Source organism: Heloderma suspectum, chromosome 1 (genome assembly GCF_057233095.1).
Source record: "Heloderma suspectum isolate Gila_16-S chromosome 1, 16-S_ref, whole genome shotgun sequence".
NCBI lineage: Eukaryota > Metazoa > Chordata > Lepidosauria > Squamata > Helodermatidae > Heloderma > Heloderma suspectum.
The window spans coordinates 318,826,619-318,845,984 of NC_139458.1; the positions used below are offsets into that span (position 1 = coordinate 318,826,619).

The following is a 19,366-nucleotide window of genomic DNA, read 5'->3' on the forward strand; positions in this document are numbered from 1 at the left end:
TGAGATCCAATTTTAGGTTGTATCCAATTGTGTCCCTCTGCTCACTGAAGGGGAAGGGGGATGAAGTGGTTTTCTTTTCTTTCCCTCTGCAGCCCCCTGTGCCCCCCCCCCCAATCTGTTCCAGAGGATTAGGGGACCTTTTGGAATAACATGGGAGGTGGTAGGCTACAAGAAGAGGCGGCAATTTGTGAAAATCACCTCCTTTCTCCTTCCATTCATGGAAACCTCTGCTGGAGCAGAGCTCCTTCTATGACTGGAGGGACACAAAGCAATGGAACTGAATCACTAATCACTTTAGCTTGGACAGGGTCTGAATCTGCCATTCAATGACATTCACTAGTGGGTCAGTCCCTTCAAACACAGTGGGCTTTACTTCTGAGTAAGCATGCTTAGGATTGCACTACAGATAGGGAGATACAAACGGATGGGCTACCATGGATAGACCAGATTTTGGTCTCAGAAAAGATTTCACAAAACTAGGATAATTTCAAAATGGTTAAACTTGACTGCAAAATCAAATCTTTATATTATACATATATTTCTGCTACAGTATTGGTTTTTATGGTTTTATGGATGAAAGAGATATGCTAACTGGGCAAGAAAACAAACAAAAAACCTTGTAGTTTATATGCTCTAATTCATTTACAGGATGTATATACAGCTATTTATCTAATAAAAATAGTAAAACAGCCCAGCAGAATGTTTACAGTTACTAGACTGTCTAGAATTTATGTACAATAGTGTCATATGCAGATTACACCAGAGCAATGAATCACTTTATGCTAAGTAACCACTTAACCTTTGAATTCTTACATATCTTGTTTTTGCACAAGACACTTCATTAACATGTCATTTTTGTATCAGGTAAAAATCAAAAATTCATTTGACTGCAAAGCTTTCAGAGCGATAAATTATTAACTGCCTTCTGCTGTAATTATGGTTTCCAAACTGAATCTTGGAAGTGACTAAAACAATATGACATAATGGAAAGCTGGCCTTTTACCATTAGGACAACTTGCTCTTTAGAAATGAAGAATTCTCACTGTAAAAGTGATCAACTGACTGCAATTTCTGTGGTTCTTCTGGTATGCAGGAATCCAGTGATATCCGCCTCCCCAATGCATTAATATTCAACAGTGCTTGAAATGCATATTTCTCCCTGATACTCCGATTAGTATTATCCCCACAAAACAAGTAAATATACCTAAACAACTAAATGGCAAGGATAGATTTTTTAGAACCACCCCCACCCTCGAAAGATGTTCCTCAAATGTCATAACAACAACAAAAACCTCTATCATTGTACATTACTCATTTGTGGTTCATACAGCAGTCATAGTTGCATAAAAGCTGTGAATATGCAACTATGTTATTTGCCTTACAAAATGTTTCTTAAATTCAGACACTGTGGCTACACAGTGACTAACCCAAAGTCCTACTCAGTTAACATCCCAATAGTTAGCAAATGCTCTCTCTTCCCTGCAGATTATTACTAGTTCATATTCTTACCCAGAACATCCCTTCCATGTTCAGGAACCAGCACTTTCCATTTGGATTCCTCAGGATCACTAAAATCAATGTTAATTAATCGATAGTTTGGAGCATGACGGTTTGTCTTGAAGGTGAACGTAGTTCCTTCGTTGGTGACATATTCGTACTCTGCATCAAAGTTGTCTATCAGTTTCACCCACTGTAGAATGCCTACATTTAAGATAAAAGAAATAAATCAATTATACCCTTAGAGAAAGTATGCATGATCTGGAGATTTAGCAAAAAAGCTCTTCTGAGCCCACATGCAATTCCTTTTCTTACAAGTATCATAGTTGCAGGACTTGAGACTAGAAAAAGATAGAAATGCACTATAGAGGTCCTATTGATTCTGAAATTAAAATATCCTATTGTATTAATTAGCACACTATTATTTTAGCACAGTTTCAGAACAGACAATGTATCTTCCTGGATTTGGGAACAGCCTTAGGTAAAGCACTCTCTCTTTCAGTCTCACATACCTCAGAGGGTTGTTGTGAGCCTAACAGTGCAATCCACGTCTACTTAAAATTAAGTCCCACTGAGTTCAATGGGACCTACTCCTAGGAAAGTGAGTACAGGGTTGCAGCCTAAAGCAATGTTCTGAGCTCCCTTTGCAGCTTGAAGGATCCTTGGTGGGGTGCACTCCTCCAATTCCATTTAACCCCTGCCCTAGTTCTTTAAGCTACAACATGGGGCGCTCCACTCACAAATTAAGAATAATTTGGCCAACTATTTCCCTTTAGTCTAACTGCTGACAGCATGGATGGTGGTCCCATGTTGTCAATGTTTGCTGGCAGCCTGAGAGAAGCCTGCTATCAGTCTTTGTTCTCTAATTATTTGGGGGCAGAAGGAGGGTCCTCACAAACCAAGATTTTCTTGCTTGAGAGTGAAGATGTCAGATAAATTTCAAGTGATTCAAATACATGTATTTACATTCCAATTTATACTGTAAGACTTGAAAGGGTTTTATCATCGGGTCACAAATGTCAATGTACATGTCATGTTTGGCACATACAGTGACATTTGGCAAAGACACCAGGTTTGGCATTAGCCTGGATATTTTGATGGCAAATACCTGGAAATTTGCAATGTGGCTTTAAAATTGATAAAGATATTACGCATACTTAAGAGGACAAGAGGATATTAAGAGAACAATACAGAAAACCCCAAAGGACTGAATGCAGATTTTAAAGCTCTTTGGCTTAAGAAACAATGATTATGTTCATATTCAGAAGCACATCTGAATGTATGGAACAGAAATGTTGAATATAGTTTAACTCCACCACCACCTTCATGTACACCACTGCAGCTTAATAAATATGGAACATGCTAATTAGTACTGACACATGCAAATATGCTGAAGTAATAATTAACTTTAAACTGTCTATCAGCATTCTTGAAATTTCATCAAGTCGTGCATGGCAGAAAACAGCTTAATTGATTAAAGTTGATTGAACTTGAGAGCTGGCATTAAAACTGAAAAAGTAAGGCTGCATTCAGCTGATCCTTCAAATCATGACTTTGAAGACCGAGACAGAGCAGCAATGAGCTTTGGGCTTGCATGTTACCTCCTCCCTTCTCCCATGCACAATGAGAAGAGATTAGTAGCTTCTGTTTCTAGTTAGCGGCAAATCACTGGTTACTGTTGCATCCAAAGGCAACAAACTATGGTTTGAGGAAACCATAGGTTTCCCAGGCAGAATCAATGGCAAACTATAGCGGGATCAGACCAAGGTCTCTCTAATACAGCATTTTGTTCCCACAGTCAGGCTTGGAGTCAGGGATCAGCAAGGCTGGGCAGCTGCTGAGGCGCATGGGATCAGAAGGGCCCATCCCTGCTGACCCTTAAAATCCTCCACTCATCACCACCACCACCCACCCTCGAGTGAGCTGCATCGGCAGGAAAAAGTGGCCAACGTGGCTCTTCAGACTCCTCTCCCAGGACACCTCTCCTCAGGAGCAGCTGCCTGATCTGGAGGAGAGGTGTACCAGGATATCATCCACAGCACAGGTGCTCTCTTGGGACACCTCTCCAATCTTCATGATGCCTGGCTCTGAGGAAGGATCCCATCAGGGCCAGGGATTTGGTGGCTGATGGCAGTGAACAGAAGAAGTGGGCGGCAGTGGCAAGTGCAGGAGGCGAGCGCAGGGGGTGAGTGGAGGAGGTGCACAGTTAACAAGCTACCCTGCAGAAGATGTCCTAGGTTCAGACAACATGCTAACCCATGGTTGAACAAACAACCCACACTCAACCACTGATTGTGGGTTAGCATGCTGTGGAAACCCAGTCAGAGTGAGTGAGTGCGCGCACCACACATACGTGTCCCACCCCTGCAAGGTGGTCCTTCTCACTATCTGGGGACAGGATCCAATGCTGCACATCCATGAGTGGGGCCTACTGCTTCCACTCCGTGAGTGGCCAGTCGATCGATTCCCTTCTGCAACTGGGACCCACTACTTGCGGAATGGAGATTTAGTGCTTCTGGGGGCAAGCCCCAAAATAAGCTTCCTTATGCCCTTATAGATACTTCCCTGGGAGTCACTGTACTAGATAGGTCTTGTCTTTTGTTTTCAAAAGGAAAGCTTAAAATCACAAGCTCAGTATACCACAACTTATCTCATGTCTCGGAGCGCAGCTTCCATTCCTCCCTCTGGAGGCATTGCACAGTCGTGCCACTGTTAAGCGAAAGGAACAAGAGGAGCCTCGGGGGGACAGCCACTCAGAAAGTTAACCAGACAGATTGTTCTGCTTAACAGCAGAGATTGTTCCCCAGGTAGCTTAACTCAAAAAGTTGCCAAGACGCCTTTCTTCAATTTACCCAAGAAAAAACAAAGAGATGATTGTGTAGAAAAGAGTTTCTATCATAGGATCTCTCACTGGAAGGAGAATAGAAAAGCCAGAGGTGTATGCTTTCATGCATCACACATGAAAAGCGGGAAGGCGTTGGAAGAAATTGTAGATGCCTAGCAACAGGTGCTCTATCACTAAGCTATTGCTAAAAGTATATAATGACATGCTGCAATAACAAAGAGATTGCAGGTGAAAGCACATGTTACTCTAGAGTAAGCGCAGAGACCCCAGTACAGATCAAGATCATGGGGGTGGGGGCCTTTTACCCCCCCCCATGGTCCCAATCCAGGTTGGGTCCCCCATGCCTACAATTTATATTGCCAAATCCATTTGCTTTAATTGATCACTTCTTGGTAAAATAAATTGCAGGCACAGGAAGCCCAATCTGGACTGGGACTGCTGCTGGGGGGTTGGAGGGGGGAGAGAAGGGTTAACCCCTACCCCACACTAGGGTCCTAATCTGGATTGCAGGCTCTGCACTTAAAAGTAAAAACAACACAAACACAAAGATGTAGCTGCTTGTTGCGTCTTTAAAGTAACATCCAGTCTATGTCTGAAGGAAGAAACATGAACAAATCCAGAGTGTACAGGCAGAACATACTGTAGAAAAGGAAAATGGATTCGTACCCCATTCTTCCCCAGGCCAGTAGGAAAGGGCTCACCTAAGGCATGCATGGTACTATAAGGTTAAATCAAATTCAACAGCCTATGAAACTTCCTGATTCCAAGTCAGACCGCTGCTACTCCATTTGGTATCAGCTCTTCAAGGGCTTGGGAGATGCTACTTCATATCCTTTAGTTGATAATCCCAGGGACTGATCCTGGGACACTGCATACAAAGCATGTTTGCTCTACGCTGGGATACAGCCCTCTGAAGCATAAAATTGCAGGACAGAAAAGCTGGAAACCCCCCCCCCCCCAATACTACAAAAGTATCAAGGTGCAGATTCATTCTAATGTCAGGTCTGATACAACCCACAAAATTCACAGAATTAATCTTCACGTATTCCAAGGTGCAAAGTATGACTGTCACACTTTGGTATTTCAAGGTTAGAGTTTCGACTGATTTATGCAACTTTTTCGGAAAGGCATTCCGAAACATCCAGCATACGGTGGTTGTTAGGCTTTTTAAAAAACCCTGAATTTCACCAAGTTGTGTGACAGACAGTAAAGGATAACAGTACACACACTAATCCCAGGAGTGAAATCCATTTTCTACCAGCGACAGAATGAGTTAACTTCTGACTAATTCACAGATACAAGCACATCAAGCTTCAGTGAACAGACAAGACACAGCTGCCTCCTCTACAGTAGAACTAATACAATGTCACACTTGCCAAGAGTCTTTAGTGATGGACAACCTTCCCTTCACTCACAATTTAAAAAGGCAAAAAAGATAAGATAGCTTTACAATGTAGGCAAAACATGGTATACAAACATTGTGACAATAAAACCAAAATGCAGAGCTGAGATGGACTGCATGGAGGAGAAAAAGGAAGCCAAAAGCTGCAGCCAGGTTCAGTGGACCAGAGACGGTACTGCTGGAACATCAGAGCAATGGAACCATTCAGGGTTTTGGGGTGAAATTTTGCTTAAGTGAATTACAGCTCAGCCTTATGCATGACTACTCAGGAGTATGTTACACTGAGTTTAATGGGATTTGCTCCAGAGGGAGGAACTGAAGCTGCACTCCAAATCCAAGTGTGTATAAAACTGCAGCCTTAAAGCCTTTTAGGACGCAATCCCATGGGGATAGGCGGCTGCCTCTGAACTCAGAGGCAACCACCTATCCAGTGCAGGGCAGGAGAAGCGTGGAGAGGATCATCTCCTCTGCGCTTCAGCTGCCCTGCATTTGCAGCTAGACAGGAAGGTGGAGCAGGGGAAGTGGCGGCCAGACAACACATAGGATGCATCGTACCGGATTTCCGACTTCCCTGCCCCGAAACGCCCCGTTTTCGCCGCTCCGCACTCCTCTTCCGAGCGCAGAGCGTGGGGCAGTTCTGAGCTGCCTGTGAGGCAGTGGGGGAGGGGTGAAGGTCGGTTCTCAGGGAACCAACCTCAGAGCGCAGGCCATATCCTATGGCCATCTAGCCACTGACTAGTGGCAATAGGATTGCTCCCTTAGGAGCACTCTATTACCCTAAATACACTTACTTCAGAGTAAGCACCATTGAACACAATGGGACTTACTTCTGGGTAATCATGCATTGGATTGTTCTGTAAATCAGAAGTTATCTTTTTAGTGTTTTTTCTTCTTGTTCCCAAACATTAAGTAGCCAAGCCACACCAGTCTCCTCAAAATCCCTTGTTTTCCATTATTCAGCACTTGATTTTGCATAGGCATGTATGAATATTTACCCACATATTGTTTTACATGGGTAAACCATTTACTGAGAGTGCCTTCTCCTTTACCAACCTGACCAGTCACTGCATCAGAGGGCATGCTCTTGGTGGTTCCACATGGACCTATGGCCCAACTGGAGCCCACCAAGAGAAGAGCCTTCAGTGTGGTGGCCCCCTGTCTTTGGAACTCCCTGCCCCTGGAGGTCATGTAGGTGCCACCACTGTTTTGCTTCCAGAGCCTCCTGAAAACAGTTCTGTTCCAGGAAGCATTCCTTAAATGACCAGCCATGGTTTTTATTAGTATTATGTTTTTAATAATTTTAATATGGTGTTTTAATCTTTAATCTTTTTACTATTGTACCTCTTAAGTTCACTGCTCCAGAATCTGTTATAGCTATGGAGCAGTATACAGATGTTGTAAATAAATAAATAATTTTGTGTACTCTGCTATTATGTTTTTATTTAATACATTTATTAGTTGCCTTTCAGATAAATAAGTTCTCAAGGTGATTCACGGAAAATCTTAGGTCCTGCTGATGGATGTGTCCTGGCTATTTTATAGATTTTGTTCTGCCTTATTTCTTCTGTGTATTTCTAAAATGTCTAGATTCCTTCCTGCAACAAGAGGCTACTAGGACTGAGCAAGCAACGTCTTGCTCTCCCAGGTCCTTACCCATTATGCAACAGCTTTATCTCTTCCTTGGTATGTGGCATGGGAGTAACCTGCAGCCCAGAATCACTGCACAAGCACACACAGGCAGGACTGTGACATACTCAGTTGTTTGATTTTAATTCAAAAAAGTGCTGACTCATGATGACATCCTGATACAGAAGGGAGCTGGGTAGGCATCTGCCCTGCTGACCCCCTGTGGTTCACATTAATGGGAGAAATGCACTCATTAGCAAAGGGGTCCCTAACATTTTTGAGTTGATGGGCACATTGGAATCTTGAGAGTGTTGTGGGTGCTCTCATAAAATGGCTGTCATAAAAGCTTGCCCATTCACAAAAATGGCTGCCACAGTAGGCAAGGCCAGTCACAAAATACCCATTTCCCAGAAGGTTAAAAGAAAAGCAACTTTCCCAAGAATGAGACAGAAGTGAGGTCTGAACTCCAAACCACTCTTTTGAACCCACAGTTTTCTGCTACAATGCCCATTTCACAGAAGGCAAACTGATGAGGCTCAGAGACAAGTAACTTCACCAAGAATGTCACATGGGGCCCAGTGACATTCTGGGAAATAAAAATGGCTCTGGAGGCTGATGCTTCACTCTGCAGCATGTCAGCCCCTCCCAAGCCCCTCATCTTGAACTACTGTGTCCAATTTTGGGCACCACACTTTAAGGATGAAGACAAGCTGGAGAGGGTTCAGAAAATGGCAACAAAGATGATCAGGGGACCGGAAACAAAGCCCTATGAGGAGAGACTGAAAGAACTGGGCATGTTTAGCCTTGAGAAGAGAAGACTGAGGGGAGATATGATAGCGCTCTTCAAGTACTTGAATGGTTGTCACAGAGAGGAAGGCCAGGATCTCTTCTCCATCATCCCAAAGTGCAGGACACGGAATAATGGGCTCAGTGACAGGAAGCCAGATTCCAGCTGTACATCAGGAAAACCTTCCCGACTGTTACAGCAATACGACAATGGAACCAATTACCTAGGGAGGTGGTGGGCTCTCCCACACTGGAGGCATTCAAGATGAGGCTGGACAACCACCTGTCAGGGATGCTCTGACTTGGATTCCTGCATTGAGCAGGGTGTTGGACTCGACAGTCTTATAGGCCCCTCCCAACCCTACTATTTTATGATTCTGTGATTCTAAGTTTTAAAAAAAATGAAAATCAATTGGGGCAGGAAGCATGGTCGGCACCAAGAGAGGTGCCCATAGGAACCATAAAGGTGACCCAGCTTTGGAACACGACACAGAATGAGGTACAGATGGGTGAGTCTTAGATCACCAAATAGCCTCAGTGCAGTTCACAATACAAAGCAGAAACCAGTAAGATACAAAACACCATGCATTAGTTTAAAAAGTTCCTCAAAGCAGCAGATAAGTCAAGAATATCATCTAGCAAAACATCAGTGTATCAGCAGGAAGGATATCAAAAGCACCTCAAACACTATTAAGTAACAAGGACAGGACCTGACATCTAAACAGAGCAAAGAAGATGCTGAGTGAACATGTCTAGGAAGGTAATGTCATAATCTGAGTAACAGCCAAAGGTAGGGACATCCAGACAAGGGACTCCAAATCTCTAGGGACTGACAGCTTTGAATAGGATAAAGCACGAATGTGTCTCAGGCCACCTACAGCTTTAATGGCCAAGGGCAGCACTTTGAATTGCACCTGGAAACAAACTGGCAGCCTGTGGAGATCTTTTGACTCTTGGTGTCACATGTTAACTGGCACTGAATGCCTAGAACAATCTGGCCACCGCATTCTGTGCCAGGCGTAGTTTCTGAATGCATTGTTTCGTATGGAGAGGAAGCCCTCCATAGACATAAATAAATTATAATGTGTGACAGTAATCCAACCTGGATGTTAGAAGCGCACAGACTAATGTGGCCAGACCATCTCTCTCCAAAAAGCTGAAACTGGTGAAAGGTATTACAAGCTATAGATGCTACCTGCACATCCAGCAGCAATGCTCAATCTAGAAGCACCCTGAGCTGCAGACCTGATCCTTAAGAGGGACTGCGACACCATTCAAAACAGGTTTGATACCACTGATCACCGTCTTGTTTGGACTGAGCTTCCATTTGTTGATACAACCCATCACTGACTCCAAACACCAGTCTAAACTGTCCACAAGTACACCTTGCTCTGATGAAAGAACGAGTGCTTCACATACTGATTGCACCCAGCTACATCACTCTGGACAGCCTTCCCCCTGTGGCTGTATGCATATGTTCAAGAGCATGTGAGACAGGAGTAGGCAACCTGGTGCCCTTCAGATTTTATGGACTATAACTACAGTACCCCAACACCATCTTCTGGATTTGGTCAATCAGGAAGAAACAGAACCACTGAAAAACAGTGCTCCCAATTCCCATTCTGGTCAGGTGATACCAGAAAGATACCATGGTCAATGTTATTGAATGCCATTTTGCAGTCAGGACAAACAGTGATTTGTCATTATTCTGATTTGTCATCAGGATGACCAAAACCATTTTCATTCCAAAACTGGACTAGAGGCCAGATTGAAATGAGCTCTGAAAATCAGTATAATCCAGTAATGTCTGGAGCTGAAGAGCTACCACTTGCTCTAATACCTTGCCCAAATAATTTGAGAAAGATCTATGAGCTCAGAAAAGGGTATCTTCAAATGGAAACTCATAACCACCTCTAACAGCATGACAGAAGTGCAAATGTAATCCTTGATAGGAGTACCATCCTTTCTTTTTCTGCACTTGTTTTGCATACCATAGAGCGTCATAGTTTCATAGCTACACAAACAATTGCTTCTAGAGTCTTTGCTCTAGTCATTATATTGTGATGCTGCTTTCTTTGGCTCTAGACAACTCTCCACAGCTCTAGCTTCATGCCACTATTATGCAGGGACCATGTGGGTTCTGTCACACATGCAACTCATCAAGCTCACATTTGCCATCTCTCCACAAGTGTCAATCAGCCTGTGGCTTGCAGGGTCCTTCTCCAACAATGCTATGTTTTTACAGAGCTAAGGATTATTACAGCTTAATTATATATATAGTGGGGTGGCATGTTGATGTACATGTTATCATGAAAAGTGGTCGAGCGTGGTACTGAAAGTGGATAACACTCCACAACCTGACAGCAAATAAAGGGTCTTTCTGCACGAGGGTCTTTCTGCACAAGGCTTTCATTGTGCGCTCATGATTGTGACCCTTCAGATGCTGTTGGGTGGCAACTTCCATCATGCCTCAGCATTGCCTGTGCTGGTTAGGGCTGGTGGAAGTTGCAGTCCAACAACATCTTGCTATTCAATTTAACTTGATGATGCGAGCTACTGGTCACATAGTTCTTTCTCCAGGAGTTTCTCAGAGAATAGCAACAATTGCTGGCTTGATCCCAGCAACAAAAAGCAATAACATAACTCAAAGTAAGACATGCCAAACAAACATCTTAAGGGAAATGGGCTGGGCGGAAGATAGTAAATGTTCAGTATAATATGAATAAAGATTGTGGAGTAACGGGTCCTCCCACTAAAAATGCTGTTTAGCCAAGGGTTTGTAGGTATAATTAATTTAATAGGAGCCATTTGAGGATATATTTGCATATTCAAGTTGTGAAAGATGCAAAAACCTAAATTTCTAATCATACATGCTTATTAACTCAGGGTCCAAACACTTGGTAATTGGTCTGTGTTAATTTTAAAGATCAGCGTTGTTTACGTTCTCTACAATATAAATTAATTATAACCAAGACATTACACTGATTAGATTTCCTTCTCTTTCTTTGTTTTCCTGCTTTTTAACATCTGGTTGTTTTTCATTTGAATTACATTCGCATAAGCCTTGTGGAAAACAAAATATATTGGGAGTGACAAGACACCATCAATAATTAGAAACCCTTAACATAGATTAAAAAGAGGGAAAATCAGGTAATTGTGGTCCTTTGTATGCAAAAATAATTACTGGGCTTTTAATGGGTTGAAACTGTGAGTATGGAAAAAACATCTACCCACAACAATGACAACTCTGAACTATATGTACTGTTTAGAATTTACCCTTCCAGAAATCCCTTGTATTTCCTGATTTGTAATCACGCTGCTCTGTTTTACTATTCGTGTAATGTTTTTAATGTTTTATACTTTTTTTACATTGGTTTTAATACTGTATTCCTATATTTACGTAAACCACTTAAAGATCTTAGGATATCAAGCAGTATACAAGTAGTTTAAATAAACAAACAAACAAATCTGGGCAAGACTAACTAAAGTTACTAACAAACCTAAGAAATGGACAATAAAGACCACAACTACCAACAGGTGCAATTACATTAATGACCACAACTACTGAGACCACAACACACTCCAGACAAACATCTTGTGATATGCACACCCCTGGTATAAGGCAGATAAGTCACCATGTGGTCAACCACACTCAAAATAAAACAGTCCATCTATGCCTCTAATGACTGAATCTTCCACTAAGAAGACCGCACTCCCAGGTTTATATTCTTGGCTTGGACCAAGAAGTGGATTCTTTCTAAGAGACTATGGTCAGGTTTGCTTGATCATGGAGGAGAAATAAGCCACAGTGGCTTATTTACCCTCCCTGCATGTGCTGGCTGTGTGTGCCAGTTGCATGTGTGATTACCCCTGACAGTGTAACTCGTCTTGCAGTGTGAACCTGGGCAGAGTGGCTTGTTGCCGTGGGTAGCAAGCCACCCAGAACCCTACAGCAGGCTATAGGTTCTGGGTGACAAGCTGCACTGCCAAGGGTAATTATGCTTTTCCCCCTGGCATGCGCAGGGATCGTATGAGCCAGGTCTATGTCCCAATTCCTCAATATAGTGACCGACTTGACCAAGACTCTTTCTTCACAATAGCGCCGGAGCTGGCAGCACGGGAGTGGGGCCCCATTACACTGTCCCTTATGGTCTCTCCCAAGTACCCGCTCTCAGCTTTTACCAGTTCAGTAATTTTGACATCCAGGGAATTTGACTTGAGTGTTTAATGCACCAAGCACACACATATAATCTAGGGGCCCTCCAGATGCTGTTGGGCTACAACGCCCAGCATCCCTCACCATTGCTTATGATGGCTAGGGCTGATAGGAGTTGCAGTCCAAGAACATCTGGAGGGCCACAAGCTGCCCACTCCTGCTATGTCTTCTTCAAAGGTAGAAAGTTCCACATGGAAGAAACTGTGCAAAAAACCCAGAAAATCTCTCTCTCTCTCTCTCACACACACACACACAGCAGATCTTCTACCTTCTGTCCTTTTATCTTGGAACATTTAGTAAGATTGTTAAAGTACGAGCAATGACATTTGGTGTCCCTGGCCTCTTCTCCCACAGCCAAACTGTCAAGGCAGCACTTTCTTTGGTGTGGCTTTTGTGCTCTACCACTGTGGGTTCTTTGTGCTCAAAGTGGGAGGACTGTCGATGCTGTTCAGGCACCTTGACTCTCACACAAAGCATCATCTCCATTATTTCTGGTCATATTAAATGCCAAGGAAGTCGACTGCAACTGCTACTCTTTCAACAAACCATCAACTGTAAAAACCTCAACTGCAAAATCAAGTCAACCTGAAGTAAACAACCTAAGGTACTTTTACTTTAGAGTCACTCCAAATGTTACCCCCCCCCCAAAAAAAAGCAGAGAAAGCAAGATTGCAAGTCACACTCACTTCAGCTGGTTGCATTTGTAATATATTCATTCATTACATTTCTATACCGCCCAACAGCCAAAGCTCTCGGGGGGGTGGGGGTCACAGCATGATAAAATGCAATATAAAACCTTTAACATTCAAGAATTTAAAACTAGTTAAAACAATTAATAATTGTTAATAATTGTTTTAAAAACTAGTTTAAAAACTAGTTAAAACAATTAATAATAAAACTACCAGGACCTGATAAAAAACTTAAACAGGTCCCAAATCAGGAATTTTGAATATCACACATGCATTCAGAAGTGAATTGACCGGGGGTACTCTGTGTATTTGTGCAGGTGGAGGCCTGCACTTACTTTAGAGTAATAAAGACACACACACACACACACACACACACACACACACAGGGTCAGCTCCACATTACACTGTAGTGAGAGTGCATGTGAGACAATGACAGAGGAGTATGCAGGTGCTTCTTGGACTGTGTGTGTTCCCTTGTTTTATAGAAATGTGATGTTGCTTCACTTTTTGACTTAATCTTTTGTGAGTGTGTGCAAAAATTGGTGTGTTTGGAGTGGGATTAAATTTTTAAAACCCACACATTTGCAGAGTGTGTATCCTGTAAGCCCCCGAACTAAGGATGTTGGAGAAATCTGTTTGCGGGGTGGAGCTCAGAGCGTTTTCACCATCTTGGTCCCTCAGACTCTGGCTTGCTCATATGCGAGCTGGCCCGACTCGGCACGCAACGAGTCAGGCCAGTTTGCAGATTTTAGGGTGTTTTTTAATTTGCACAAATTGCAATTTATGCAAAATCACAGCCATAAATAAAACAAATTGCACAAGTGTAAATTGTCTTTGCGCAAATTGCGCTATTTAGGGCCACAATTTGCACAAACAGAAAAACCTGATGAAGTCCCCAGGTTTCAGGAACTAGCCCGGGGTTCAGCTCACAAATGTAAGTTGAGTTGGGGGCAGCGCGGATCTGTTGGGCCCCCAAAGGGATTTCCCCACCATGGACAACCCTCACCAAATTGTTTGTTTCTTTTCTCCCCATTTCTTTGCTGTTGTTTTAATTTCTGCCCCTTACTTTGGCTTTTCTGGGCAATGGGTTGCTGCTGCTGAGCAGAGAAATGTGGTACAAAGGAGTGCTTTTGTGTTGTTGTGTGCGTCAGGATCACACACTCCCATCACCACTAAACTCTTTTCTTTACAGTCATAATCTGAAATATAACTTGTATGCCTCCACATCTTGGTTCTCCCTATTGTGACCCCGTTGCTCTGCTGACCATTAGCTGTCCTGCCTTCCACCCCAGCTGCCTCAATAAGCACCAGCCACCACTGCATTTGAGGTGACAGGTTTCAGTGTGGGTAAGTAGGGAAAGCAAAAGTGAAGGTAGCTGAGCTCAGACACAGAACTTTTAGATTCTTGAGAATGCGTTTTACAAATCACAGGTCTAAAGAGAGGAGGGGTAAAGTGAAGAAACGAAACTTGTGAAAGGTACAGTTTTCTTAACTAGCTATCATGAGAAACAGACATAAACCTTATTTTAGAATTGAGATTTAATTTCATATTGAAAAAAGGGACAGATTGTGGAAATGACTTGGATAATATCCCACATCCTCTTCCCACATGCTTTTCCTTATGCAGGTCTGTCCAAGGTTGGAAATGTACTGACAATGAAATCAAATTAAGATATGAAAAACACAAGTATGCAACGGAGGCTCTATAGCTTTATGTCATGTACCAAACAAATTGTCATCTTTTCAGTATCAAGTTGCATCTATGCTCCAAAATCAAGTTCATAGGCTGACGTGTCCTCTTGGATACAATCAGAGGAATATATGATTCTACTTCTCATGCAATTAGTTGGCCTGAGGTAGTAGTTATTTTAACTTCATCTTTAAAATGTACATATCCAGGGGGAAATCTGACGATGAAGCAATTAAAAGCAAGAAAGGGCTCCTGAATAACAAAGGGCTCTTTTTTATTTCAGTACAAGATCATATAAATAATATACCCTCCCCCACACACAAATGTTGAACTTCTTTCTTCCTGTTTCATACCACACCAAGTAGTACTGAGGAGGTACCCAAAAATTCTTAAGGTACTTCACAACAGGCAGTAATTTAAAATTTTGTGCACATGTAGTTCAGAAAACAATTAATATAACAGTTTGAAAACGGAGAGGGGAAGAATATACTTCCAAACACAAAAATATGAAATTTCCCTTATAGCAGTGCCCAACAGTCCAGCACAGAGCCAACTAAGGCAAGCAGAGTATGAGGCTGCTTGCAAAGAACCTGAAAAAAGAATAAAAATTGCGACTACAAAGGAACAGTTTATTGCCCCAAACAAAAATGTCCTCAGTTTCTAGCATCAGTGGTACAATCTATAGTATCATTACCAGGAACTGCCTAAAGAAGTTATTTGTGCATGTGAATTAGACCAATTTCAACTTAAAATGCAGAAGCCATTCATTCTGGGGGAACAACACATTCATAGTATCTGCAGCTTTTGGTTTTCATGAAAATGACACAACTATAAATCTGTGGGATTTGTCACATGGGGTCACATCCAACCAGCCCTTCCTGCTGATGGAACAGCTTTTGTTAGTGAAATGGGGAGGGATATATTTCCCCTTTGCATGCCCCTGTGTGCCCTGAAAACCGTATTGACGGTTGGGGGACTCTCCTGAGCAGATTGGAGAACAGAGGAGGAGAAAGTTCCCATGTACAAGTAGAAGTCCACTTTTGCAACATTGGATTTCACCCATAAACTTGAATAATAGTAATTTTAAAAGCTATTTATCCCCACATTCTCCCAAAGGCTCATGCCATAAAGAACATAACAGAACATAAAGTACTAACATCAGCAGTCTAGAATGCATGTAACACATACGTTAATGAAAATTAATTAAAATACCTTCCCCTACTTCCAAAAGTACAGGTTGATGCTGATAGAAGAAACAAAGAAAGCAGTATGCGAAGACTCCCCACTCTTTAGGTTTTTAACACAAATATTTTCATTTACCTGAAAATTTTATCACCTGTTGAGTTCCTTGTGCGCACACTGACCTGGTTCACATGATTAAACAACCTGTTGTTTATTAACTAAGGGTTGTTCTGCAGCACGCAGCAGTGAGCAAGTGTGCTGGCTCTTGACTGGTCACCCACTTCTGGTTTGCTAAACAACCCAGGATCATTCCTCGGTTGTTCTCCATGACACCCAAACCCAGAACTCTGGGTTGTTAAAGGAGAAACAATGCAGAATTTTAAACCATTAACCATTAATTTAATCGTGCAAACTGGGTCAATGCCAAAACTGGCAATGTATTTCACAGTCTTGTAGTTCAAGGTCATGGGCAAAGTTTGCTTTCACACATCTAAACTGCAACCCAAATCAAGCTGACATGCATTAGAGCAAGAAAGAGCAAAAGCCAACTGAGTTTTAACTTAACTCTCTAACACAAGAGTGCCTTTATCCACAGATGGAAAAAACCAAAATGGGTTCCCATCACAGCAGCTGGGGTGAAAGATTTTAGGTGAAAACTTGGTGCATTAAAAACAAAGGGATGTTTTGCTCATTTCAATGGGATGTGGATTTCATTTCAAAAGCATATTTAGATTAACTGAAATACAAATAATAATTCTTAGCAACTATATGGCACTCTCAAAGTGCATCACATAGATTATCTTCTTGTAGCCCTTACAACTAGGTTAGTATTATCATCTTCATACCGCAGATGATGGCTGAGAGAGAGAGCTTGCCTAAGCCTACCTTGTGAATTCATGGAAGCAAAGTTTGAACTTGTGACTGCCTGATTTGTAGCTCACAGTGCAATCCTCTACATGGCTATTCAGAGCTAATTTCAACTGAGTTCAGTGGTGCTTACTCCCAGGTTAGTGGGTACTGGCATGTACAGGACTGCATTATTAGTCTCTTAACCAACTCTATGTGGGGAGACACCATGAATTTAGAGAAGTACATTTCAGTTCAAGGTTTGGCTGCTGGGGATTCTGTTTTGTTTCCATGTACTTAAGAATCACCATCACCTATGGCAAGGGTAGAGGCCTCTTTCATCCTGAGATCTGAATGTGACTTCAGAGAAGCTCTCAGGGGCCACATTACAGTGGTGCCGAAAGCAAAGGGGGCAGAGCCAGAGGCAAAAGGGGTGGGGCCAAAAATACAACCCCCCCCCCAGCATATTGCCACTCCAAGCTCTTACTGCCAGTAACAAAGCCTTAGGAGAGGCATTTTGCCCTTTTAGGCTTGGTGGTTGGGAAAAGGGGGCGTGGCCACCCCGGGATCCTCAAAAGGCCGGAATGGGACCTGGGCCTGAGGGCCCCCCACCCCTGACGTATGGCATAGGACCTATGCAAAGATGCTTGGCCTCATTGATTCATGGAGGTACGCTTAACTTACCGTTATACAGAGGTTTGCAATATTTTCAAAATGAAGCAATTTTACTTAACATGAACAAAAAGCACTTACCCATTATACCATTTGATTCCTCCTGTAGATTACAGTACCACAGTCTGTTCACTGGATCACATCCTTCCCGTATGGAGAGCAAAGCGTATTGCCCATCATCAGATATCTACAATTTATCAAAATTAAGACAACATAAATATCAACTTATTCCAAATTAAAAAGTAATACTACTCAAACAGGTCTCCTAGTTTTCCAGAAAAAAACATTTTGCGAAACAAAACCAACAAAGTCAGAGTACCAAATACTGATGTATCTTACATTTGACTGACATACAAGAATTGCTCTCCCAAAACGGCAAAAGAACGGAATGGAGGCCGGTAGTCCTTCAAGTCAATTTTGCTTTTCAGGAACATAGACAATAAATTTCTAATTCAGAGTCATGACTCAACTGTGTATTCTGATAAACCCTAGTTATCTGAAATTAAAAGCAGTTTGTAAAAAACAAGTTCCTCTCATCTATACAGCTAATATGTTATGGATAGTCATGCGTACCTGAAGTTGTTATGCTAAACGCAAGGTGACAGTAGACAGGGTCAAAAATTATACTGACAGATCTTTATTGCGCATAATCACTCTACAGAAAGCATCCTAAATTAATTATAACACCACTCAAATACAAATTTCTCAAAGAACAGCAAAGTGCAGTTATTTTTATATTCTGTCCTAATTTTTTCCCTTTCCCTCTATAGGTTTTTGGGATTTTTTTTTTGAACTTGTGTATTTGAATACCTTAAATTAGGGCTATAGAACCCCTTTCAGCCAGAGGACCAAATTTCATTTCAGAGAAGCTCTCAGGGGCCATATTCCAGCAATAGGCATCCCTTCCCCCCAATTTTACAAGTGGCAAATGCATTTAGTATCCAGCCTTTGAGAATTAATTCTGAACTCATACTGCCTTCAGTTTGTCAACACAAAATAAATCTTTGAAACATTTTCTCTCTGGGGCCATGGTGAACAAGACTCCCCTGACAGCAGAAATTCTGAACACATCTGATGCACATTTTCTTCATCATTCCTTGCTGGACTGGCAAATAGTTGATAATAGTTTACTTAATGTGTTTCTCAGAACACATTCTTAATCTAATTCCCCAACACAACAACACACAATTAAGTCTGTCTTCATTCCTACAGCTGTCTTTCCATTAATGTGTTTGGAAACTCAAAGGAATTCAAGAGTATCAAGACAAAGCATTGTTGACTGCTGCATTCAAAAATTACATCTTCAGATTTCTTAATGGAGACAAACAAATGAAGGCAGAGTATTAGTGCCTTTCCCTCTGTAGTGATGTGAAGTTTTTTTTCTGGAAAACCCCCAGAAAACATTGTTTTTAAAAAGTCCCACTGCCCCAAGTTTTTCAGAAATTGGGGGGGGGGATTCCCCCCCCCCCGAATTTTCCATTTTTTTTCAAAGCCTTCACATCTCTAGCAGTCTCTCTCTATCAATCTATGGATAGACAGTAGCCTATTTCGTACATAACACTAACCCATGATATGGGTTGTTGAATTCAGGGTTGTCATGATGTGTGAATGCTGCCACATGAGCAAACCGTGGTTCAACAAACCACACAAACAAGCCATGAACAACCCAGAAAGATAACCCACAGTTTGCTGTTGGGTTGTGAACTCTGGGTTGTTTAAACCATGGGTTGTCAGTATGTGTGAACCCTGACCCTGGGTTGTTGCACCAGGCTACAGAGGCAGCGGGCAAGAGTGGTAAAAAACAACAACCAGCCACTCTGCATGCCAGTACTACAGTGCCACAAAGGCATTTGGGATACAGGGAGGGAGCAGGTGAAGGAAGAAGGAAACAAACAAGCCAGGGATTGAGAAAACC

At 42.2% G+C, this 19,366-nt stretch overlaps 1 protein-coding gene across 1 annotated transcript in view; it reads right to left on the reverse strand.

Annotated features, from left to right (window-relative positions):
• Positions 1–19,366, reverse strand: part of PREP (prolyl endopeptidase) — a 100,351-nt gene that overhangs the window by 61,017 nt on the left and 19,968 nt on the right. The window contains exons 7-8 of the mRNA XM_084827200.1: positions 17,533–17,638; positions 1,510–1,701 (exon numbers count right to left, since the gene is read on the reverse strand). Coding sequence (XP_084683326.1) covers positions 1,510–1,701; positions 17,533–17,638 — 298 coding nt within the window. The remainder of the gene's footprint in view (positions 1–1,509; positions 1,702–17,532; positions 17,639–19,366) is intronic.